This window comes from Populus trichocarpa, chromosome 1, assembly GCF_000002775.5.
Source record: "Populus trichocarpa isolate Nisqually-1 chromosome 1, P.trichocarpa_v4.1, whole genome shotgun sequence".
Taxonomy (NCBI): domain Eukaryota; kingdom Viridiplantae; phylum Streptophyta; class Magnoliopsida; order Malpighiales; family Salicaceae; genus Populus; species Populus trichocarpa.
In genome coordinates, this window is record NC_037285.2 from 27856941 (window position 1) to 27882287 (window position 25347).

Sequence of the window (25347 nt, forward strand, 5' to 3'; positions counted from 1 at the left end):
TTTGAAATTTGATGATCAGAACGAAGAGTGGTTTTTTACAGTAGTCGAGCAACCAAAGAAATGACACTGATTTGTAGACAATTAATTTTATCTATTTATGGACCCTGTCTGTCTTCTTCTACCTCATGCTACTGATGGGCCTCTGAGTCTGATGGCTGTGTTTTTTTGTGGGTGCTATTGGAATTATGACGGTGACCACATCAGACAACAGATGGCAAATTGACAAGGGTATTGGCCACCATTAACGATGGAAACTATGAAGCGATGAACATGAAACATCAGGCCGTTTTAATATGTTTATGCTCTTTCGTCAAATCAGCTCACTGTAGCTTTCACAACCAGGGTTTATTGCATAATCTTCTTGTTTCATGAGTCTGTGCTGCACAGAGATGGTTAATATCTGGTTGCTTCTACTTTCACTGAACATGAGTATACCATAGCCAGAGGCCATTTGGTCGGTTCTTCTTCCAAGAAATATCTAGGAACTTCATTGGGTTATTGGTTTAATTGGCAAAGAGATTTGATCAGAGAGATTTGATCCACAAAGAGGATATAAGCTATCAACATATGTTTACTGGTGGATCAAATCGTCTCTGGTTCCATTGACTCAGGCAAAGAGACCCAATGAATCTGACTAGTTCTTCTCCGTCATCGGCCCAAACGATTAATTCAATAAGTTCTTGCCACCGCTGAATTAACAAGTAACGTAAATTGATGCCTTGCAACTATAGGTGTGCTATAATGTGTCACTTCTCCCCATTGCTGTGGGTTGTAGCTCAGAGTTTTCTGATCTGTTTGAGTCTTGTGATGAAATTCCATGTTTCAAAAATATCCATTTTGCTTCCTGTTGTTTTACCGTAGATTAGTATTATTTTGCTGGTGATAAGCCGGATGATGGTGGCAGAAGTTGCAGGAGTTAACAATGACCTGGGTTAACAAATTAAGGAGTTCACCGTCCTATGATGAGATTGCTGAAGCGCTCAACGTGAAAGGTTTTGAGAGGAGATCCCCCTTTTCACTGGATCAAGCAATATTGGCTCAAAATCGCATGACACTCCGGATGTATGACTCCGGTCATTTATGCTATGATGCAAGTCAGAATCATGAATTGTTTTAGATCCAACTAGGCCAGAGTTCTCCCGTCTGTCCAAACCACGCCTTTTATGAGTCTGCCTGAATTAAAAGACAGATAAGCAGACCGATTTTGTACTGAAAATTGAGGGAACACCGAATTTTGCAAGCAGAGACTTCCGAGCACACCTAACAGTCCTGACGCAGGTTTCCATGATTCGATCACGCCGCATGTAGCAAGTTTGTCCCCTTTAGATTGACACTTTGCAGACAGATCGATCCAACTCAATGTTTAAATAATTTATACGTGTAAGAGAAAACAGCGAGCGTTTGTAGTCCAACGGTTAGGATAATTGCCTTCCAAGCAATAGACCCGGGTTCGACTCCCGGCAGACGCAACCATTTTTTGCTCATCCAGGCGTCATGGCTTTCTGATTTGATGTTACTGTTATGTTTACTAGTTACTACTATTCTTTTTCACACCTGAAATAATTTCCCATTTCAAAATCTGGCAAAACGTTGCAAACTTAACAAGACGCTCGGCAAATTTCTGGACGTGGAAAGTTGAACAATATCTCGTGCAGAGCTGCGGAAATTAGTCATCATTGAAAATGGTGAAGATTTTTTAAAGATACTATAGAACTTGAAAGCCTTTATTTGTGAGTTATGCACTTGTTGGGCCAAATTGATTCGAAAGTAACAAGTAATGAAGGGAAATCTGTTTGTATGCTATGTTAATTATAGTCAATTTAACCCTCTAATTCTGCTCGAAGCACTTGGAAATGTATTTTTGGTCTTGCATCCTCATGCTTGATGGTCTTCATTAGTTTAATATTTCTTCAATATCTCATCATTCTTTTTCTCTTTTTCCTAGACATAATCAAGTCTAACAGTGCTCTTCTTTTTCATGTCCTTTATTAAACAGGGAATTTTTAACTTTCGCTTCTTGGCGCTTCTGGCCGTAGTAGGCTCACTTGCTGGTTCCCTCTTGTGCTTTCTAAATGTCTATGACAGCAAAAACATTTTCTTAATCTCTTGCCAAGGTCTATGACAGCAAGTGAAGTGAAATTAACGAAAGTAAGAGAAGAGGTGAAACTGGATAAGCTACAAGCAGATAAGTGCAACTCAGTTAAAAATGGAAGCTTATTCGTGCCCCTTCCCATCCTAATCCTACTGCTGAAAGGTTTGCTCCTGTCATTTCTCAATATTTCAGTGACACAAGACTAGTCACCCATTCAAGACTGTTAACGGTTAAACCAAGAAAGTTTGAAGAGACATCAAGAACCTGCAAGATGGAGAGGTTTCCGAAATTTGCAGGGAATGCACCACTAAATCCTGCATTTGATAGGTTTAGATATTGTAAATTCTCAAAAGTGGAAATGAGATCAGGAATTGTGCCATTGAATGTGTTGAAGCTCAAGTCCAGATGTTTCAAGGACTTGAGTTTTGTCAGTGAAAGGTCTAATCTCCCCACTGAAGCCCTCAGATCCATACCCGCCTGAAGAACCATAACTTAGGTTGTGGAGATCAACCATAACAACTGCTCCTGTCCTATTGTCGCAACCTATTCCCCACCACTGACAGCAATTGCTTCCTTTCCATGACGACAGTACTTAGCCAGTGCTCAGGATCGTCAAGACCCGTTTTGAAATCCATAAGAGCTTCTCTATCAGATCTTTTGCAGTTCATCGTTGGTGCATTTCCATGACAAACAAGTGCTCTAGCTTGCTGTTAAAAAGATGAGAAGCAATGAAATGCTAGAAACGTAAAGTTCTCCATAAATAAAAAACAGTCCTTTTGAACCAATGCAAAAGTCCATGAACGATGATATTACAAATTATACGAATTCTATTTGAGTGAACTGCAAGGAAGTTTCATTTTCTTCAGAAATTTTAAATTCTAACCTTTCATTATTAAGAAAAACAACAGGAAACGAAAGGTTATTAATTGTTAAAAACCATTGACTCCAACAACAAATGGTATCTGTCTTACTGAGTTATTTACTACGTACAAAGTGTGATCCCTCCTCGGTTTCACCGAATACGACATTGTTGCTTACATGCAGTGTTGAAATTCTGACACAGTACCGTTCCAAAATCTCCATCAGGTGGAAACCTGGAAGAACAAGTCATGGCAATGATATCTATCACTAAATTTTCACGGCGTGTTCTCGCTGGTTTAAAAGCACGGGAGAGATCATGGCCAGTCTACATCATGGATGACTGGGTCAACTGGTGACTTTATCAACATTGTTAGGTAAAATTTCATTATTGTTGATTGAATCAATATGTTGAGCTGGCCTAAGAAAATGACCGGGAAGTATTTTACAACAAAAGTCATGACCAGTGAACATCTATGAATGCATTAACACTCCTTTCAATTAGCTGAGAATAAGATAACTGCCTCTTAATTGACAGATCCATTTTGTTTAAGGTTAGAGATGAAGGATGTGTTTAAGAGTGCAGCTGAATCGCGTTTTTAAAATGTTTTGAATTTTTTTTAATATTAAATTAATTAAAAATTAAACTTTTTAATTTTTCAATTTTGTGGAAATAGGATCTCTTCTTCCTCATTTCATCTCCTTGTCGCATAATAACTTGACAGGAACACCACCACTTTAGACATGATGAGTCAACGAAAGAAATTAGAAATAAAAACAACCATAATAGCGATAACAATCAATACAAGGATTAGACAGACATGGAGAAGAAAGAAAACAATTAGACCAGGTTCGCTAACGTTGACCCCACTTGTCCTAATCACAGAATATTGAATCACAACGCCGAAGAACTTCAAACGGAACATGGGGATCAGGACAAATTAAGGCTTCGTTGAATAACTATTTTATCTTCACTCATTCATTAAATCTTGTTTTTAATCAAAAGAAACCTTAATCATCTCCACAAATGTCATGATCTGATTTTCAAATTCATGATCAGTATATAGATAAGGGTTTTTTCTTCTTCAAGTTTTTATACCTATACAAATCTAAACTTATTCATAATTTTTTTTATTTATATAAACAAAATAAATTTCTCCAACATGATAACCTAACTAATTCTATAATATAAATTGATTATTTTAATAAAAAAATTAATATAAATATCATAATTATGAAACACTAATTAAACATAAAAAAATATTAATTACAACAAAAAGAAAATAGGTTTTGAAGGTCCAACAAAAGTAACCTCCTAACAAGCTGTAAGTCTAAAATAGATAAATAAAGAGAGGATGTGTTCAACAACTCAGTGAGTAGAGAATGTTTAATATGCGTACACGAGGTAATACAACAATGAGGAAAACACACATAAAAAAATAAATTACAATAAATATAGTTTTAAGTTCTTACAAGAAAGTTTATAAAATAAGCCATTACAAGAATATTATAGCATAAAACTTGTCAGATAATCAAAATACAATGAGTATGACGTTCCGTACTATGAGATGATCAATTATTACATGTTGGTGACTCCCCCGACCAACTAGGGTTCATATACGATGTGCACAAATAATAACACTACCCTGTTAGTATGAATATTTTAGCTGACATACCATATATTCATATCATAATCAAACAAACATAATCATATCTTAAGACTCAACTCATACAATCAATCAAACGATAAACTTTCAATTCAGAAGTCAATTCATAAATATATATTAGTTCATATCAAGAATTCAGTCTCAACAATTGATCATGCTTTATCATAGATAAAAGATAATAAGCGATATGTGAATTACCAAGAAATATGATCAATTTTATATTAACAATTTGAATATTTATACTATTTCTCTAGCATATGGAATATTATCCACTCACCTGACTAAAAAACAGAATAAGCACAAAAGTAGATGTCCAAGGAAATCATACTGATGCACAGTAGGTAGTGTGTCAAGAGTATCTGAATACAAAAAAGACATATTAAAAAACAACTCGAAAAGAACATACAATCTATTTAATACACTTAACTTAGGATCTAACCCATAAACCTATACGTTTAGGAATAAAACGTAATTATAAACTGGAATTGGTCCACCTGATTGATCCCAAATATAACATAAAAGAATCAAACCTAAAAGAATTATCTAACCTCACTATCAGGTTAACCGACTCAACCCAATTGGTCGACCGAAACCATCTAGGACAAACCAATCGACTAAAATCTATCAACTGGTTGACCGTAATACAACATACCAACAGTTCTGCCAGTTCTATCCAATCAGTGGATCGATATCTAACTGGCCAAACGGTCGACCGGTTCATCATAATTCTAGATTCTCGATCACCAGTCTCTCAACAATGAAAAATTTCAAAACATAATTTAACTAACACCTCAAAACCCAACATAATCAGCCCATAACAATTTAATTAACACATCATATTATAATCAATTCATCAATTAACTTAAAACATAAACTTAAAAACCCTTAAACCTCAACAATCTCAAAATCTTAATCAATAACATCAATTATACACATTCAAACTTAAACCTTACCTTAACAACGTAGTTCCCTAATCCTTCTTCATTTTCTCTTCTTCTTCTCATTTTTTCTCTTCTGCTAATTCTTTCTCAAAATTTTTAGATTTTTTTTTTTTTTAACTTCCTATTTATCATGACCCGAATCCCGAGTCCATGATTGGCAACGCAAGAGTGATGTCGTAAGGACACTCTACCTATGCTAAGCCTCATAAAAAACATATCAAAAGAATTAGTTATTTAAAAATACACTACATTTTATAATCTTCTAAAACATTATATTATTCAAAACTAATGAAATCAAATGATAGTTCAAAACTTCTCATCAGTAATTAAAACAAAAATAATAATCCATAATACTTATTACATTGTTAAAATCTAAACTTAATTAAAACATAATAATAGTGGAGCATTTAAAACATCGAATAAAAAATAAAAAGAAAACTTTGTGAAATAAACAAGACATACTGACCAAAATTGAAGAAACAAGAATACTTAACAAAGTCCACCTGCTAACAGAAACTAAGAACCTGAAATAATATAAAAAATAAAGGGTGAGTTCAACCAACTCAATGATGAAATAACATTTAATATACATTTTAGATATTAATAATTTACAAGTCGATTTATCTTGATATACATATACATACTAAGCATATTATCATAAAGTGGTAGAATACATGTCAGAGATTAGGTGACACCCAAATGTGACCGGATGATACCCAAAGGTGACTACTGTGGGAGGACCAATTGCCACAGGCTGATGTCTCTCTCACCAGCTAGGTATACATAATATTATGTGCACATAGACCAACTACTCTCCGTTAGCATGGAGTTACTGACAAGTTCTATATCAAGACATAATATATATTCACATAATAATCAAAGTAATGTATATCATATCGAATAGAATTTAGTTCAACAGAATCCAGGTGCAAATTTAAGAATAGATAAGTACTCGAAAAATAAAGCAACAAATATAAATATTCAATAAATTAACTAGTCGTACTCATCATATAATCAACATATATATTTATTTATATTACATGCATATGAAAGATTATCCTACTCACCTGGAAAATATAGAAGTAAAATGAATATTAAATGAAAGACTCGAAAATCTTATAGAAGATTGTTATATATACTTACAACGAATATACAAAATATACTAAAAAAAACTAAACAACACAAATGAAAGACTCCAATGCATAAAAGAAAACTAGGTTTAGTCTCTTAAGTTTAGGGATTAAAATGATAATTTTTAGAAATAAAAACGAAAACATGATTTTACCAGAATTGGATGACCAAATTGTAAATATAAGAAATACATAACCATACTAAAATTTCACCCATAATTCATCTTCAATTATGTTCAGAATCTCAATCCACGTTCCAGAGATCAAATTGTAATTTTTTCAAAGTTCAGGGATTAAACTATAAATCTCCAAAATAAAGAGAGTAAACTGAAAATTATACAAATAAATTATCAAACTAAGATTCATCATCCTTAAACTCATAAGAAAACTGCTCAGAATTCCAAAATACGTTTCATTGGTCAAATAATAATTTTTCAAAGTTCATGGACTAAAATGTAATTTTCATAAATCTAAAACCATAATAAAATTATGTCATTTTCAATCTCAAGACCATTCTGTCCAGATTTTCCAACAAAGTTGAAACAAATTTCTTAACCCATAACAAATCAATTCATAGATTCTTATTTCTAATAACACATCCAAAATCAATCACTTAACATTATACTTATAATAATCATGAATCAATCTTAATAACATAAACTTCAAATCTTTGTAACTCCAATCTCTTCTTTGATCCTTCCATAAACAACTCGAAAATAAAAAATAATATAGGAGAGAAACACTCACTTGTTACTTCCATCTTTCTTGAACCAAAAAAACTTAAGATCAAAAACTAAAATTCTTAGTTTGATGAGAAGAGGATCACAACAACCACAAGAATTAAAAGAGAGAAAAACAATTATCCTGTAACTTTTTCTTATATAACTAGGTTAATTTAGATTGGATTTGGACTAACTTGGAATTGAATATGATTTAAAAGGTTGGATCTTACACTTACACTTTTATACTTACCACAACATCTTTATTTATTTACATGTAATTCTAAGTCTTCAAGTGTATTGTTGCATTTTCGTATTAATTCTTTCCCTTTATTTTTCAAAACATCACAACAAATCTTGCTATAATGTCAAACAAGATTGGTTCTTTAACTTAAAGAAGCCTGCCTTTTTTGCATTTTATAATAGCAGCTGCCAGCTGCGTGCCTTGTATTTTCAATTGCCTTAACTTTCAAGTTTCAACTCCCCTACCCCAAAATTTTATATGCATAAACGTAATAAAATATTTGCAGCTCTTCGACTTTCTACACCTCTAAATTCCTGTATTTTCCTTCCTATCTTCTCCCATGAAAGTCAAACTTTGACTATGCGAAAGAAACTGGAGGCCACCTTTTATATAACAGTTTCTTGTATGCATTAATCCACAGCTTGAGATTTAAAAGTTAAAACTAATAATGGGGAAAGTTTCGATTCTTGGTTTGGTTCTTGCAGTTCTCGGTGTCCTGGCTGGAGAATTTGTTTGTAATGGAGACACCCTTTACATAAATTGTTCTCTGTCTGACCGAAAAGCTCTTACAGACTTCAAACATGGACTTGAAGATCCTGAGAACAGGCTCTCGTCGTGGAAAGGGACACACTGTTGTCAGTGGAGGGGAATCAGCTGTGACAATACTAATGGAGCTGTCATTTCCGTTGATCTCCACAACCCATATCCTGTAAGTTCTGCTGAATCTTCAACCAGGTATGGGTATTGGAACTTGAGTGGGGAGATTAGACCTTCATTGCTAAAACTCAAGTCGTTACAGCACTTAGATTTGAGTCTCAACACATTTAATAATATCCCAATTCCTACATTCTTAGGATCCATGAGAAGTTTGAGATATTTAAATCTGTCAGAGGCTGGGTTTAGTGGTGCAGTTCCTTTAAATTTAGGAAACCTTTCTAGCTTGGAGTTTCTTGATGTTTCTTCTCCATTTTCAGGTCTAGCTGTTAGTAGTCTTGAGTGGGTCAGGGGTCTTGTCTCACTGAAACATCTAGCCATAAATGGAGTTGACCTTTCCATGGTAGGATCCAATTGGCTTGGGGTATTAAACGTGCTTCCACATCTGGCTGAAATTCATCTCTCAGGTTGTGGTCTATCTGGTTCCGTTCTATCTCATAGCTCTGTCAATTTTACTTCTCTTTCTGTGATAGACCTTAGTCTGAACCACTTTGATTCAATTTTCCCTGACTGGCTCGTAAATATTAGCAGCCTATCCTACGTTGATTTAAGCAATTGTGGTTTGTATGGTAGGATACCCCTTGCTTTTAGTGAGCTACCAAGTCTTCAGTACTTGAGTCTTGCTATGAACGATAATCTTTCTGCAAGTTGCTCTCAGTTGTTTCAAGGAAGTTGGAAAAAAATAGAGGTTCTCAGTTTGGCTGCAAATAAACTGCACGGTAAACTTCCCTCTTCCATAGGAAATATGTCATCTCTCACTAACTTTGATTTATTTTCCAATTCTGTCGAGGGTGGGATTCCTAGCTCTATTGGCAAACTTTGCAACTTGAAAATTTTCGATTTATCTGGAAACAACTTGACAGGTAGTTTGCCTGAAGTCCTTGAAAGGACTAGTTGTGTTTCAAACAATCCCATGCCTAGTTTAATATACTTGAGACTAAGTGTCAATCATCTAGTGGGGAATTTGCCAGCTTGGTTAGGCGAGCTTGAAAATCTTGCAGAACTTACTCTGGACTATAACATGATTCAAGGGCCAATTCCTGCTTCTTTAGGCAACTTACATAACCTGACTATTTTGGGACTCGCGGGGAATCAACTAAATGGAAGTCTCCCTGATAGTTTTGGACAGCTTTCTCAATTGTGGAGCTTGGATGTCTCTTTTAATCATCTCTCAGGTTTTATCACTGAATTGCATTTCTCAAGGCTTCATAAACTAAAGTTCTTGCATTTGTCTTCCAATTCATTCAATTTCAATGTCAGCTCCAATTGGATACCTCCATTTCAGCTCCGAAATCTTGATCTTGGTTCCTGTCATTTGGGTCCTTCTTTTCCAGCTTGGCTTAGAACTCAGAAGGAAGTGGGATTTCTAGATTTCTCGAACGCTAGCATCTCAGATACTATACCCAACTGGTTTTGGGAAATATCCTCCAACCTATCACTGGTAAATGTTTCTTTCAATCAGTTACAGGGCCTTCTACCAAATCCATTAAGTGTAGCTCCCTTTGCAGATGTTGATTTCAGCTCCAACCTTTTGGAAGGACCTATTCCACTTCCCACTGTGGGGATTGAATCGCTAGACCTCTCTAATAATCACTTTTCAGGTTCTATTCCACAAAACATAACTAAATCCATGCCAGACCTGATCTTTCTTTCTCTTTCGAATAACCAATTGACAGGAGCTATCCCAGCTTCAATAGGAGATATGTTGATTCTTCAAGTCATTGACCTCTCAAACAACAGCTTAGAACGCAACATCCCTTCAAGTATAGGGAATTCTTCTTTGTTAAAGGCTCTAGACCTTAGTCACAACAATCTATCCGGGGTGATTCCAGAACTTTTAGGTCAATTAAATCAGCTTCAGTCAATTCACCTGAGCAATAATAATCTCACAGGAAAACTTCCATTATCTTTGCAAAATTTATCGAGCTTGGAAACATTGGATCTCGGAAACAACAGACTATCAGGTAACATTCCACTGTGGATTGGAGGTGGCTTTCCACAACTTAGAATACTCAGCCTAAGGTCAAATGCATTTTCCGGTGAAATTCCATCCAACCTGGCAAACTTGAGCTCGCTGCAAGTCCTTGACCTTGCAGATAACAAGTTGACTGGTGCCATTCCAGAAACTTTGGGAGATTTTAAAGCCATGTCGAAGGAGCAATACGTAAACCAATATCTGCTCTATGGGAAATACAGAGGTCTGTACTATGGAGAGAGATTTGTGATGAACATAAAAGGTGGTCCTCAAAAATACACCAAAACTCTTTCCCTAGTCACTAGCATAGACCTTTCCATCAACAGCTTAAATGGAGAATTCCCTGATCAAATCACAAAGTTGGTTGGTTTAGTGACTTTGAACTTGTCAAAAAACCAAGTCAGCGGCCATGTTCCTGATAACATTTCAAGTTTGCGCCAACTATCATCTCTTGACCTCTCAAGTAACAGACTTTCAGGTGCAATTCCTTCCAGCTTGCCAGCATTATCATTTTTAAGCTACCTGAACCTGTCCAACAATAATTTATCTGGCATGATCCCGTATAGAGGGCAGATGACAACTTTTGAAGCATCCTCTTTTTCTGGGAATCCCGGTCTTTGCGGACCTCCACTGGTCCTCCAGTGCCAAGGTGATGATTCAGGTAAAGGAGGGACTAGTACTATAGAAGACAGTGATGATGGCTTCATTGACAGTTGGTTTTACTTGAGTATTGGACTGGGATTTGCAGCTGGTATTCTGGTTCCTATTCTTGTATTTGCAATCAAGAAACCATGGAGACTTTCCTACTTTGGTTTTGTGGACAAAATCGTTGACCGAGCATTGTGAGTTCAAGACTATACAGCTATACATACAAGAAATCAACAGAGCCGCAAAGCACACTCTTCTCCGTTTTCATTTTAACTTGCATGTACAAATCGTAGATGTAATGTTGATTGCTGTTTTTGTGTTGTGAAAGGAATTTGTGAGAAAGGACGTTGCTTCTGTTTTGAGATTACTTTACTTGTTTACTGATTTCCTGAAATTTGCATGCCTGTGATGCTGACAAAATCTATTTTCCATAGCAGGCAACGTTACTTATCAAGGGCTCCACGCTAATGCACTGCTAGAAATGCGTGCACTGCTGAAAGTTAAAATAATTGATTTTTTTATATATATATTTTTCTGACATTTTTATAGTATGTACTGGTTTTTATGTATTATTAGGATCAAATATAATATAATATCTTGAGTTAAGTTAAATTGTGTTTAGTTAGTCTTCGGGTATAGAAGACGTATAAATAATAGGAATAAAAGTGTATTTAATTAAAAAGATAGAGATATAATATAAAAATAAATATGTTTTGAAACTAATTTTGAAATGAGTTTATTTAGTTCTGAAATAAAAGATACAAATAATATATGTCTTCAAAAATAATATTTTTATTTTTTATTTAAAAAATATTCTTGAAAAAACTCTCAATTCCAAATTTATTTAACTAAAGCATGTAATGTAAAGATAAAAATAATTATTATTATAGTTTTAAAACACAATCATGGGTTGATCTTGGACAAAATCCAAATCACGAGTCAAAAGTGTCAACATGGATTAACCCGGATTAACCTCATTTCTTTTAAAACAAGGATCTAAACGATGTTATTATGACTAATTTTTTAAAAAAAAATCAATGAGTTTTTGACTTGGATTTTACCTCTGAGTGATCGAGTCACAAGTCAACTTATGTTTTTAAATGGTCAAGGATCGACTTGATTTGTTTTACCGGTTTGGGCTAGGCCAATCCTTCTTTAATCCATACCGATCAAGCCCCTGAATTGTTTAGTTTTCATGGCATCTTGTCGATCCGTATTTTATAACTAATTTTAATACTCAATATAAACTAGATTTGAGATTTGATACACTTGAATTTCCACTCAAGTAAATCCAATAATAATTCTTTGATATATATTCCATAAGAAGATAGTATCGAATTAACTTATATATCAAATTGAGATTTCTAGCTGGTACTCTCATTTGTGCGCTTAAACTAGCAATCAGGAAAGCTTGAATGATGCCTGCTGTATTTTTATTTTTGTGGATAAAATCACTGACTGATTTGTTGGTGAGGAGCATAACAGCTGTGCAAAAAGAAATCGGCAAAGCTGTGCCGCCAATCAACGCTTTGTTTCCAAACAATAAACGCAGAAACAAAGAGCAACAGGCCCAGCTTGTAGGCTGAAACCAAAATAAGGACCAAGCTCAACAAGAAAGAGCAGATGGGCAGCGAGTCCCCTCAGACGATGATAAGAATCACCATCCTTGCAAGATCGGTATTTTGGAGGATTTCGGATTGAGAAAGTTAACACGGCAGAAAATGTCTTATTTTCTCCCACAAGACGTGTTGACAGACATCCTTGCAAGATTGCCGTTCAAGACAATATTGCAATGCAGGTGCGTTTCAAAAACATGGTACTCTTTAATATCAAGATCTACTTTCGCTACTCATCACCTCAACAAAACCACCAAGACCAAGAACAGTGACATCCTTCTATTTGGGTATTGCTCTAGGGAATCAAATGGGGAAATAGAGCATTATTTCTTATACCCAGATGAGGGTTTTCCTGATAACCATCTAGAGGAACTTGATTGCCCATTTAAAAGCACATGGTATGGCTACAGTAATATAGTTGGTTCATGTGATGGAGTCTAGTTGATTATGGTTTTGGTTATAATGATAGGGCTGCTCTTTGGAATCCCAGTATTAGAAAGACTGGAAGTATTCCTAGGCCAAATGTTACTTTCACGTCACATGGATCCTTTGTGCACTCTCTCGGGTTTGGGTTTGATTCCATCAGTAATGACTATAAGTTGGTGAGAGTAGTCTATTTGCAAGATTGTAGTTTTGACTTTGATGAGGTTCCTCCGATGGTTGAGGTTTACACAATGAGAAGAGGGTGTTGGGGAATGATTACCAATGATCTAAAGTATGTTATCAGGGAGCAATCGGCATGTGCTTTTTTGAATGGAGTTTGTCATTGGATTGGATATAATTCACTGGAGAGGGATGAGCCACGCCATGCAACTGTGGCCTTTAATTTGGGGAATGAGGTATTTGTGCAAATGACAGTTCCAGATTGTTTGGTATGGGATGATTTTATCGATATATCTCTTACAGTCTTTGATGGAATGCTATCACTGGTTCCATGTAAGAAATGGTTGTGGGAAGAGACTTCTTGTTCTGTCTGGGTAATGAAAGAGTATGGTGTTGGGGAATCTTGGACCAAGCTTTTCCATATTGAACATGTGGAAGGGATACAAAGGTTAGTTGCATTTAGAGAAAATAATGAGGTTCTGTTGGCTGGGGAAGATGGCGAGCTGATTTCATATGACCCAAATACCAATAATTGGGATTGTAAACTATTTGGTGATGTAGACTCGTTCTATTTGGATACTTTTGTGGAAAGTCTTGTTTTACTGAGTGAAGCAGATAGGGTCTTAGTTGAGAATACTTCTGGCAATGGAGAGGGAGAATATTAAAGGGAATAAAAACAGGGAGGGTCCTCTGATAGTGGATGAAGAAAATAGTGCTTCCTGCAGATGCCTCTGGTGATCATTCCATAATTGGAATTGAAGAAGCCAGTGGAGCGTCAATGGACCACGAGGATGGAGCAGACAAGAATAAAGAGATTGCACCTTTACTAGATGGAGTAAATGAAGAGCATGCTTCTGGTGTCTGGTTCTGCATAACACATTGTTCAAAACGAAACATGTCAAGCATCAATGGAGCATTTTTCCATTTGGTGCCAGTGGAGACAAGAAGAGGAAGAATAACGCCATTTGAGTCTGTTTCTTTAGCTCTTGGCTGAATGTTATCCACTCTGTTCTTTATTTTATATTTCTTAGTGCTTCAAGGCTTTAGATGAAATGTGTATTATTTTTGTCCAAGACATGCAGATTACATTACCCTTTGATGCCAAATGATATCATACTGAATTCTTTGGTCCAATACATATATTTGAGCTCCTGTTATTTTCTTAGTTCTGGCAGTAACTTTGTTAGAAAATCTTCTCACGTCAATCGATTTTATTTCCAGGTTGAGGGAACCGGTGCAGACCAACTCTGTTTTTGAATCTTGAGAGTATTTTTTGGATAATAAATGCAATATTCCTTTTCTAGCTAGTTGATTTATTATTTGTATTCTTCCTTCTCCAAAAATTAGTGATTAACGCACTTATTTTATTAATCTTGAAGCATTTTCTTTGGATAATTTTTTCAGATAGCTGAGTTGTAGGATTTTCTTTTTATAAAAGTAATTTCTGTTTACTATTTAAATATATATATTTTAAAAAAAAATTACATCAAAATCATATAAAAAAGACAAACAGGTAGCTAGTAAGCAGATAACATGATAGAAAGCGTAGAAGGGCTCGTGATACTTTCAAATTTCTCTTTGATTCGAGATTTTATGCAGTCAGTCATCGTGGGAATTCACGCGAAGAGAATTGTTCACAAACAGATTGCACCCACAAATCAATCAATAATAGAGACATTTGTGCCAGGAGCGAGAGAAAAAGCCTCTGACAAGCATAATAGAGATATTTTTGCACCCACAATCACAACGAAGCGAATTTGTTCTCAAACAGAAATTTATTGCAGCAAATCAAGGATGTGACATAAAATGACCAAAAGACCATTTCAAGATTCAACATATCAAACCAACCAAACCAAAAAGCAAACTTAAAAGTTGTTCAGCAATCTTATTTGAAACCATCCAACAATGGCCAGTAAACACGAACCAGACTCCGAAGCACATAACATCAAATGCTTAATAACCACCACGAAGGCGAAGGACAAGGTGCAGAGTCGACTCCTTCTGGATATTGTAATCTGCCAAAGTTCGTCCATCCTCCAGCTGCTTTCCAGCAAAGATCAACCTTTGCTGGTCTGGTGGGATACCCTCCTTATCCTGAATTTTGGCCTTGACATTGTCAATGGTATCAGAGCTCTCGACTTCCAAGGTAATGGTTTTTCCAGTGAGTGTCTTGACAAAAATCTGCATACCGCCTCTCAGTCGAAGCACCAAGTGGAGGGTGGATTCCTTCTGAATGTTGTAGTCAGCAAGGGTACGTCCATCCTCAAGTTGTTTACCAGCAAAAATAAGCCTCTGTTGGTCTGGTGGGATTCCTTCCTTATCCTGGATTTTAGCCTTGACATTGTCAATGGTGTCAGAGCTCTCGACCTCCAACGTGATGGTCTTCCCAGTCAAAGTCTTTACAAAAATTTGCATACCACCTCTAAGTCGAAGCACCAGGTGGAGTGTGGATTCCTTTTGAATGTTATAGTCAGCTAGAGTGCGTCCATCTTCCAGTTGCTTGCCAGCAAAGATGAGCCTCTGTTGGTCTGGGGGGATGCCCTCCTTGTCCTGGATTTTAGCTTTCACGTTATCAATAGTGTCAGAGCTCTCAACCTCCAAGGTGATGGTCTTTCCAGTCAAAGTCTTAACAAAGATCTGCATGCCACCTCGAAGTCGGAGCACCAAGTGTAGGGTGGACTCCTTCTGGATGTTATAGTCGGCAAGGGTGCGACCGTCCTCAAGTTGCTTCCCAGCAAAGATGAGCCTCTGCTGGTCTGGAGGGATACCTTCTTTATCTTGGATCTTGGCCTTGACATTGTCAATTGTGTCCGAGCTCTCCACTTCCAAGGTAATTGTCTTGCCAGTGAGAGTCTTTACAAAGATCTGCATGCCACCTCTGAGACGAAGCACTAGGTGGAGGGTGGACTCTTTCTGAATGTTATAATCAGCAAGAGTGCGTCCATCCTCAAGTTGTTTGCCAGCAAAAATCAACCTTTGCTGATCTGGGGGGATCCCTTCCTTATCCTGGATCTTAGCTTTGACATTATCAATGGTGTCTGAGCTTTCAACCTCAAGAGTGATGGTCTTACCAGTAAGAGTTTTCACAAAGATTTGCATCTGCTCATATAACAAACACAAGACATGATCAGAACAGTCCAAAAGTTTATCCACGGCAATCAACCTCAAATTAATCACAATATAGAAATATCCACCAAACAGATCCTCTAGCTCAATAAAGAATAAGAGACCTTAGCAAATTCCATTATTAGAATATAGGGATAAAAACATCTAAATTTACAACAAATGATCACGCAATATCAGAAAACAAACAAAACCCTAAATCAAACTAACATGATAAAAAACACAGTAACACGGGGAAAGACGAACGTATACCAAGAAAAAAAAATCATAGTCAATGAAGGTTCTCAGACCTTTAAAATAGATACTCCAACAATTTCAGTCAAAGAACAAGACGCAGTTATACATAATTATGATCTCTGTATTAACAAAACCCCGATGAATTCAAGCACTGTGAAAATCCTAAAAATTCTATCAATTCCAATCAAATCCATAAGGAACCAATCAAAATCAATCACCCAAAACGACACAAAGAAACCCTAATTTAAGAATCAAGAGAAAAAACTCATAAACAAATCAAAGACAGCAATTAATCAATAAATAAAGTAATAACTAAAAACGAAATGAAGCTGAATCGCACATACCTTGACAGAGAGAGAGAGAAATTGATTTGTTAGAGAGAGATCGAGAGATTCGTTATTTAGGGATTTTGATTGAACGATGCTTGTGACAAGAATGTGAGCTCTGTTTATAGGAGGAATTAGAGCACGAAGTTACGAGAGTGCCCTGGAGGTTTGGAAAGAGCAAGCCACGGTTTTTTTTATCGCGCGTGAGGACACGCGCTAAAACATATGGCCGGCACAGTTTCTTTTTATACATTTTTATTTTTATGTTAATTTTTATATTTTAAAAGTATTTTTTTAAAAAATAATTTTTTATGTAATAATATCAAAAATAATTTTTAAAAAATAAAAAATATATTATTTTAATATATTTTTAAATACAAAATATTTTAAAAAGTAACTAGAAGACTCCCAACCCCCTATTTGTTTTGAAATATTTTTTTTTTAAAAAAACCGAAATATACTGCTATTTTTATTTTAAAGCCAGTGGTGCTTGTGCTTTGCTTTATTTTAGGGTTTGTCGCTCACCCAACCCAGTATTTTCTTGTATTGAAATATTAAAATTAAAGATGATAGTTTAATCTTGATGGATAGATTTGAATTAATTCAAATATGTGAAGATTTGTTTTGTATATAGTTATTCCATTTTAATAATAAATAAAATATAAAAATTATAATTCAAAATTCAATCCAAACCAAATTGATGTGAGTGTGTATATATATATATATGCTTTTTGAATATATTATAATATAATATATGCAAATCTTAATATTAATATAATATACGCACCCATGTGTACAACCCTCCCATATATATATAATCTTATTATTTAATATATGTATATATACTTCAAATATATATTATTTGTTTATTTTAAGTTAAATAATAAGAGACATTCAAAATTTGATAAATAAGGCAAGATATTTCTATAATAAATAGCATACAGATACTGTAAGAACACGATTAATAGATATTCAATAGCTATATTTTTTACATGATAGCATATAAATATTGTAAGAACTAGATTAGTGGATATTCATTATTATTCCCAGAGTAAAAATTGAGCGCAACAAAAACGTGCTGAAGTCAGCGAATACATGAGTGTCCAATATTTGGTCTGCGTAAATATGTGTTTTCAGACTTTTGCATCTATGATTTTTTTTTTTTTATTTGATATAGGTGTCCGGGCCAGCTTGTGCACACCTCGACTAATTCCACGTGCCCTGAAGTTAACGATCATGTAAGCCTCTAATGGCCATCATATGAGCAACCACAGGGCTCGAACCTGAGACCACAAGGCTCGAACCTGAGACCACAGAGGGAACAAACCTCCTGGTTCCAAGTTTTTACCACTGGGCCACCACCTAGATGGTTGAATCTAGGTGATTTAGTTTTTTGGATTTGCGGCTCAAATAAAAAGTTGATAAAATTTTATTTTTTAATATTCATTTAATATACTGATGTTAATAAAAAAATTTAATATATATTTTTTTTAAAAAAACAGTAGCATAATCTTAAACACCCCCAGCAGAGAAACTCTGGGAATCGAGCTCACTTTTCTTTTCTGGAAACGACCATTGTAAGTTTGAAGGAGAAGGGCTGTCTGAAACAACTCAAAATTCGTGCTAATTAAGGGGGTGCATGCTCAATATAATTAAAAAAACTCTACGACCACAGTGGGAGTCGAACCCACGACCTTTTGATCCGAAGTCAAACGCGCTAATCCACTGCGCTATGCGGTCCTGTCTGACCCTTTCGTTATGCATTATATATTTATAATCTATTTCTAAATTCAATTATTAGCCAGAAATGCAATCTAACTAGCCTTGTCATTGTAACAGCAAATCATGATGAAAATTTATACGGAGAAATATAGCTTGATTTGATGTTGTACTATGCCTAACTGTCAAACTAGAAAGCTCAAGGCTTCACGAATTGCTTGACTTGGAACTCGTCAAAACTTCAGGTTCCTCAGGCTCAGAGGAAGTTGGAATCTACAGTAGGGGTAACTTGCACCTGCAGGAGTTGAATGTGAGAAATCTACTTTAATTTCCACATTCTGCTAAGACTTCAGGAACCAAAAATCATAAAAGAAATTTCCGGGAAATGCAAAGCATCGTTAATTTTCCTTGTTCATTTCTTGCAAAGTATTAGCCCACCTAATCCCCTATGATGGGAGGACCGAGTACATGTATATATTTCCTGCAAACATTAATTCAGACAGACAAACGACGTCAGACATTCAGAATACCAATCTGTCGTGGGCTCCTCAATTTTGACATGGTCCATGCATGCAACTGCGGGAATGGTCAGAGCATGGTCTAGCTTTGATTTTCAAATCCCCGTACGTGAAAAAATCAAATGCTATTATAATTTAATATATACCCAGAGCGAGACTATAAGGTCGCAAAAAACTATAAACTATAGCAAATTGTTGGACCAGGTGGAAGATAGAGAAATCCAAGCTATGACTAAAACCATCGCGAAAATATAAATTATAAATATTTTTTCTTCAGACCAGGTCTCTGTAATGTTTTTTACGTTAACATAGTCAACAAAATCGATATAGTAAAGATAAACTTAACTCATAAAATATATCATTAAAAAAAAAGACTAAAAGATTGTAATTTAGAAATCTTCAAGAAGGATTGTAATTTCATATTTCTTCTAAAGGTTGTATAATTTACTCGTCAGAAAAAATGAAAAAAGAACAAGTCAACTTTATTGATGGTCCAATTACTCGTATGATGAGCTTCTTAGAAGCAGCTGAGCCGTAACAGTGATGTGCTATTTCTTGCTTATGTTCATCAATGCTGTGTGTATATATAAGCCCCTCCCTAGATATCATCAACACCCAGACAAACACTTTACGCTTTCCTTCCTAAGAATTTGGCTTTCTTTGATTCAAATCACAAGCTTTTCAGGAATTCTACAACCAGTGATCGAACCACCATGGAGATGTCACCATTAACACAAGTCATAACAAAGAAAACAAGGTCAAAGAAAACCAGAAGAGCGTGGAAGTTGAAGCTTAATATCACATGGCAGGCTATCAAGAAGGCAGTCAATGGCCACATCAAGAAACGTCCCACGGGTCTCCGTCTTCATTTAAGCTGTGCAGGAAGCCTGAGACAGCTTTCCACTAACCGAATCCATCAAGAGTCAGATGTAAAGCCCCATAAAGATAACAAATCAAAGAAAAAGGCCTGCCATCCCAACAAAACACTTTCTCATCTCTTCCATGTGCCGTATACAGCATTGGATTTTGTAGACCTAGGAGATCACATGACTCCTACAATGTCTCCCAAGCAGAATATATCAGCAATGTGGCAAGAAATCCATGGCTCAAGTAATTGGGACAACCTTCTTGACCCTCTCCACCCGAATCTTCGACGAGAAATTCTCAAATATGGAGAATTTGTTGAAGCCACTTATGATGCCTTCGACTTTGATCCTTTATCGGAGTATTGTGGGAGTTGTAGGTACAACCGACATAAGATTTTCGAAACGTTAGGCCTCACCAAGCATGGTTACAAGGTGAAAAGGTACATTTATGCCTTGTCCCATGTCGATGTGCCTCAATGGTTAAAGAGGTCACACGCTATGTGGAGCAAAGATTCCAATTGGATGGGTTATGTTGCTGTAAGCAGAAAAGAAGAGTCGCATAGAATCGGCCGTAGAGACATAATGGTCGCATGGCGGGGCACCATCGCACCATCAGAGTGGTTTTCAGACCTCAGGACAGGTCTAGAGCTTATTGACAACACAAATGTGAAGGTTCAAGAAGGGTTCCTCGGCATTTACAAATCCAAGGATGAGTCCACCAGGTATAACAAGTTAAGTGCCTCTGAGCAAGTTATGCAAGAAGTGGTAAGACTGGTGAATTTTTATAGAGGAAAGGGTGAAGAGGTCAGCTTGACGGTTACAGGCCATAGCTTAGGAGGAGCATTAGCACTCCTAAATGCTTATGAGGCAAAGACTGTCATTCCGGATCTGTTTGTTAGCGTCATTTCTTTTGGCGCACCAAGGGTCGGAAACATCGCCTTCAAGGAGAAGCTCAACGAGCTAGGAGTCAAGACCCTACGCGTTGTTGTTAAGCAAGATATAGTCCCGAAACTGCCTGGCCTGTTGAACAGGATGCTTAACAAGTTTCATGGATTAACTGGAAAGTTGAACTGGGTTTATAGGCATGTAGGGACTCAGTTGAAGCTTGATGCGTTTACATCACCATACTTGAAGCATGAATCTGACTTGTCAGGGTGTCATAATCTGGAGCTATATCTTCACCTGATAGATGGGTTTTTGAGCAGCACATCAAAGCATAGATGGAATGCTAGGAGAGATCTGGCATTGGTGAACAAGGGTAGTGACATGCTGATAGAGGATCTAAGAATACCAGAGTTTTGGTACGACTTTCCATACAAGGGACTCATGCTGAACAAATATGGTAGATGGGTTAAACCTGGCCGGCAGCCCGAAGACATCCCTTCTCCACTTGGTGTCGAAACACCACTGAAACATGGTGGCCCTCGCCCATTTTAGATTTCGCACTGGCCAAAATCACAGGTCCAATTCTTCTGTTAATATGTATAAAGGCGTCAAATTTATTTTTTTATTTTTAACTCGTCTCGAAGAAGTTGTAACTGCTTTGATTTATTTTTTACACTTGAAGCCCATTTTTTTTTCTACTGGAAACGTCGTGTTGTCATTATTCTCTCTTGTACCCGTTAATCATGAGTTGGAATTTGGCTGAGCATTCTTGGCTGCGTTTCTCCGCTTCTAATCTTTTACGTCTCTCGACACAAAAAGAAAAGCAACATCTCTTCGATATTCAAATAAAATGGAAAGACACTATAACAATTCATAGTGTTTTTCCAGGAGAATTACAATGTTATGTGAGGAGAATTTCAGTGCTTTCCCTGACTTTTTTAGCTTTTATATTAAAATGGTAAGTTCCGAGTTTATTTGCCATTGATTTGCAAAAGGCTTGAACTGAAGCCAAAGCAGAGGCGGAACAAACCGAATGCCATCCAAGCTCTTTTTGGCCCAAGTTATCGGCTTATGCAGAGATCACTTTGATTCAATAAAAAGATGTTATAAGTTCTTCATTTTTTCCCTACAAAATTCGGAAATTCAATTAGAATTTCAGTGAGCGCATCCTCAAGGAAAGGTCCATGTTATGTTTTTTTGCACTAGCTAACACCAACTCTTGAATCCTCAAACATTATAAATTACCCCATATTTGTTGGCCACTTGGCCTGCCATTCGTCCACATTTAGCAGCACAGACAATGACCGCCTAGCTTAATAAACCTGCTAGAGTAGAAAGATCTTTCGTATTTTTACTTCAGTGGATAACAGATGTTCTACACTTAAAAGAAATACCTTCAGTGTAGAGTCTTTGCTCCCACTTAAAAGAAGCCTGCTGTCTGCAGACCAGCTGGCGGGGCATCATGCAATTATAATGAGAACCACTGTAAAAATAAGAGTATGGGTGTTCCAAAGTGATTGAAACAAATCAAACCTGATCTGATAAACAGGTCCAACATGGCTCGAAAAGCAGCAACAAATTTTCCAGTGATGCCATTCCATAGCTTCACAAACTTGTCAAATGATGCACTAGCCACCCATTGCCCATCGGGTGAGAAGTATACATGATTTACAAGCTGCATCAACCAAAGAGTAGTTCAATACTTTAGCTAAAAAAATAACACTTGACCGGCAGAATTTGCAAGATTCACAGAAATGTTAAAAATTAGCTCTTCACATTGCACTCCCAAAAAACAAGGATCAAGAACAGGGAATGCATGCAAAACAGAAAATCATTCATATCCTTTGTACCTGTTGATGGCCTGTCATACGAGCTCTTTAGGGTGTTTGCTGACAGCTGGTTCCCAGAGGAACATGGTGAAATCATCAGAACCTGAAACTAGTCTTTCAGGGGCACCGCCCTTCATTTTATTGTACCTTTCCAGAGCAACCTATAACATTTATAAATAGGTCGGAATAATCAGTTCCATATAGACAGAATCCTAATCATTCTTTAGTACAAAAGCACAATGTAAGACAGAAAACTTTAAATGCTGGAAATTGATGCCTTTTTTTCATTTTGCTGCAGTTTTCTGGAAATCATGGAACATCCTAAATTTGCAGCTCTAACTCAATTATACCATTCCATTGAGCAAACCGAAGGGGAAAAAGAAAACAAGTGTCTTGCATTTCTCATGTTAAATTGCCTAGATCTAGGAGCAAATAAATTAAGCAAACACCAGGATAAATCCCCCCTCCCATAAACTCAAATGATGTCCTTGACAGACAGATAGTAAAATATTCTATATATGCTTCAGCAATAGAATATTTTTAAATTTGAGTATATGATATCAGGTCAAAAAGAAAAAGGTTACTGGTATATGTTGGGATTGAAGACCAGGTCCAAAAGAAAAAGGTTTCTTTTTTCAATTTATAAGAAATTCAGTCAATTTTGTTATGGACTGTGGTATCTTCTAATTTTTTCAAGTCACTTAAACACAAATCTTCTGTAGTGATTGAATTTATCTCACTTGTTTATATGATCAGCTTCCAGTTGGTTTTGGACAATAGTTGGGACAGAGTCATCTACATCCAGTAGTTTAAGTGTCAATTTATTCCAGTCCTCTGTTCTCTCTTGTACTGATCAGCTATAATGTAAACCAGGATTCTTGGGTGGATCAGCCGAAGACCTTCCCTTTGTAAATTTTAAGCTCTTAGATAAGAATAGGAGTGGTGGTTGTCTGATGAATATTTCACACAATTGTGGAACAGAAAAGCATACGAACCCAGTATATATTACTCCATCCCCACCCCATTTCACACAGGTTATTGCAAGTGTGTGGCCACTGAGACAAATAATTGATTTCCTTAATGTTATAAGACCCACCCAAGAGAAGTACAATACAAGAGCATAGTATTTGAAACTGTAAGGTGAAATGACTTGCACCTAAATGTTTCAAGAGTATGTCAAAATTGACATTGACAAACAACTCAAGTGCGATACGAACTACCAGCCATTCTAATAAATAGAGACTTTACCACAAGCAGATTCCCTGATGGCTTTCCTGTCTGAGGATCCCAACACTGAAGCTCTCCAGCCTTGCTCCCACTCACAAGATGCTTACCATCTGGTGACCATGCAACACAAAGCACCCAATTCTTATGTCCAGCATCAAGAAGTTCATACATGATCAATGCAATAAGTATAAAGGTTGGTCCATTTTGTTAAGATAATCAATCTGAGATATCATGTATCATCAACATGAACAACAAATAACTTACTCTGACCACTCAGAAAAATAAATAAATATGAAAGTGTTTCCAGAAAGAAACAAATTTGAATTTGTCACGGTACTGTCTTTTTTGTATTCTTAAGCAGCAACTTCAACTACTAATTAGCGCAAGCAGGATGAAAAAGAGAGATGGCTTAGATTATCAGCCAGTACATGTAAACATCGGTGTCTGGGTGTTCAGATCCCATAGACGAACAGTGGTGTCCCCAGAGCCACTGGCCAACTGTCGCCCATCCGGACTAAAGGCAACTGAAAGTACAGCTTCTGCATGACCTGGAGTGACATAAAAAGAAAAGGCAGAACATGTAAGAAAAACAATTTAACACCACTCACCTGGGGTGCTGGTAATTTGACCAAACAAAACAATGAAAACAGATCGTACATGTAATGGGGGGTAAAATTCTTGAGAGGTAGAACTAAAAGAGTTTCATTGGAGATGACCGAAACTAGCTAGTTACTCAAAACCGATATAACAGCAGACAGAAAGCAACATTTCCATCACTCATAACTGTAGTTAAGCAAGCAGTTAAACAGTGCCCTAAATTGTTCATACAATAACTCTCGATACAAGAAGGAAACCACTATTATACCAGTAATAGTCGCAGAACAACGATTTTGTAGAATGCCAACATTTCAAAAAGATGCGGTGAAATACATATTTTTATTTAATGGGGCTTAAAAAAAAAATTGGTTAAATACTATTATTTTTAAACACAACAATATAATTATTACGCTTTAAAATAATAATATTTAAACATAATTTATTTTTAAAGTCTAACAATTTAATAACTAGTCTCTTTGTTAATTTTTTAGTTCAATTAATAGGCGGGTTGATATAATTATCTAATATAATTATCTGAATCTGTTTCATATAAAACTGTAATTTTATAATTTTTTTAAAAAGTTAAAATATAAATTAATTTATAAACTAAAAAATAAATTCTAATTAAAATAATAAAAGATTATTATTCACGTAATAGTTATTTTTTATTTTTTAGTGTCAATTAGGTGTCCCATTTAACTGAAAATTATAAACCAATAGATCTGTTCATCCCTAATTTAAATCACGGTATTCAAAAGTATACTATTTCTCCATGTTAGTTTGTGATTTATTTTTATTTTTATTTTGTATACT

At 36.0% G+C, this 25347-nt stretch overlaps 4 protein-coding genes, 2 non-coding genes and 1 pseudogene across 6 annotated transcripts; 4 read left to right on the plus strand and 3 right to left on the minus strand.

Annotated features, from left to right (window-relative positions):
- The first annotated feature begins 1397 nt into the window (after positions 1–1397).
- TRNAG-UCC (transfer RNA glycine (anticodon UCC)) lies at positions 1398–1469 on the plus strand. Its single transcript has one exon. It is a non-coding gene; the product is annotated as a tRNA-Gly (tRNA).
- Positions 1470–7926: 6457 nt separating this feature from the next.
- On the plus strand, positions 7927–11392 carry LOC7463836 (receptor-like protein EIX2). Its single transcript, XM_024608469.2, has one exon. The coding sequence runs from the start codon at positions 8100–8102 to the stop codon at positions 11184–11186; it is 3087 nt and encodes a 1028-aa protein (XP_024464237.1). The 5' UTR covers positions 7927–8099; the 3' UTR covers positions 11187–11392.
- Positions 11393–12709: 1317 nt separating this feature from the next.
- LOC7480064 (F-box protein CPR1) lies at positions 12710–14201 on the plus strand. Its single transcript, XM_002298382.2, has 3 exons — positions 12710–13002; positions 13074–13849; positions 13933–14201. Exons 1-3 carry the CDS (start codon positions 12710–12712, stop codon positions 14199–14201), a joined length of 1338 nt encoding a protein of 445 aa, XP_002298418.2.
- Positions 14202–14963: 762 nt separating this feature from the next.
- Positions 14964–17066, minus strand: LOC7480065 (polyubiquitin). The gene is made up of 2 exons (XM_002299894.4): positions 16912–17066; positions 14964–16306 (listed from the first exon to the last, which is right to left on the minus strand). The coding sequence occupies exon 2, from the start codon at positions 16304–16306 to the stop codon at positions 15161–15163; it is 1146 nt and encodes a 381-aa protein (XP_002299930.1). The 5' UTR covers positions 16912–17066; the 3' UTR covers positions 14964–15160.
- Positions 17067–18559: 1493 nt separating this feature from the next.
- TRNAR-UCG (transfer RNA arginine (anticodon UCG)) lies at positions 18560–18633 on the minus strand. Its single transcript has one exon. It is a non-coding gene; the product is annotated as a tRNA-Arg (tRNA).
- Positions 18634–19726: 1093 nt separating this feature from the next.
- LOC7463837 (phospholipase A1-Igamma1, chloroplastic) lies at positions 19727–21656 on the plus strand. The gene has a single exon (XM_024587394.2). It carries the CDS (start codon positions 19844–19846, stop codon positions 21431–21433), a length of 1590 nt encoding a protein of 529 aa, XP_024443162.1. The 5' UTR covers positions 19727–19843; the 3' UTR covers positions 21434–21656.
- Positions 21657–21971: 315 nt separating this feature from the next.
- LOC7480066 (notchless protein homolog) lies at positions 21972–24108 on the minus strand (annotated as a pseudogene).
- Positions 24109–25347: the final 1239 nt, after the last annotated feature.

Coding starts and splice junctions, on each gene's coding strand:
- LOC7480065 (XM_002299894.4), bottom strand. CDS start 16,306: ATGCAAATCTTTGTGAAAACTCTTACTGGTAAGACCATCACTCTTGAG.
- LOC7463837 (XM_024587394.2), top strand. CDS start 19,844: ATGGAGATGTCACCATTAACACAAGTCATAACAAAGAAAACAAGGTCA.
- LOC7480064 (XM_002298382.2), top strand. CDS start 12,710: ATGTCTTATTTTCTCCCACAAGACGTGTTGACAGACATCCTTGCAAGA. Junction 13,003..13,073: donor TGCCCATTTAAAAGCACATG/GTATGGCTACAG, acceptor TTATAATGATAG/GGCTGCTCTTTGGAATCCCA. Junction 13,850..13,932: donor CTTAGTTGAGAATACTTCTG/GCAATGGAGAGG, acceptor TGCTTCCTGCAG/ATGCCTCTGGTGATCATTCC.
- LOC7463836 (XM_024608469.2), top strand. CDS start 8,100: ATGGGGAAAGTTTCGATTCTTGGTTTGGTTCTTGCAGTTCTCGGTGTC.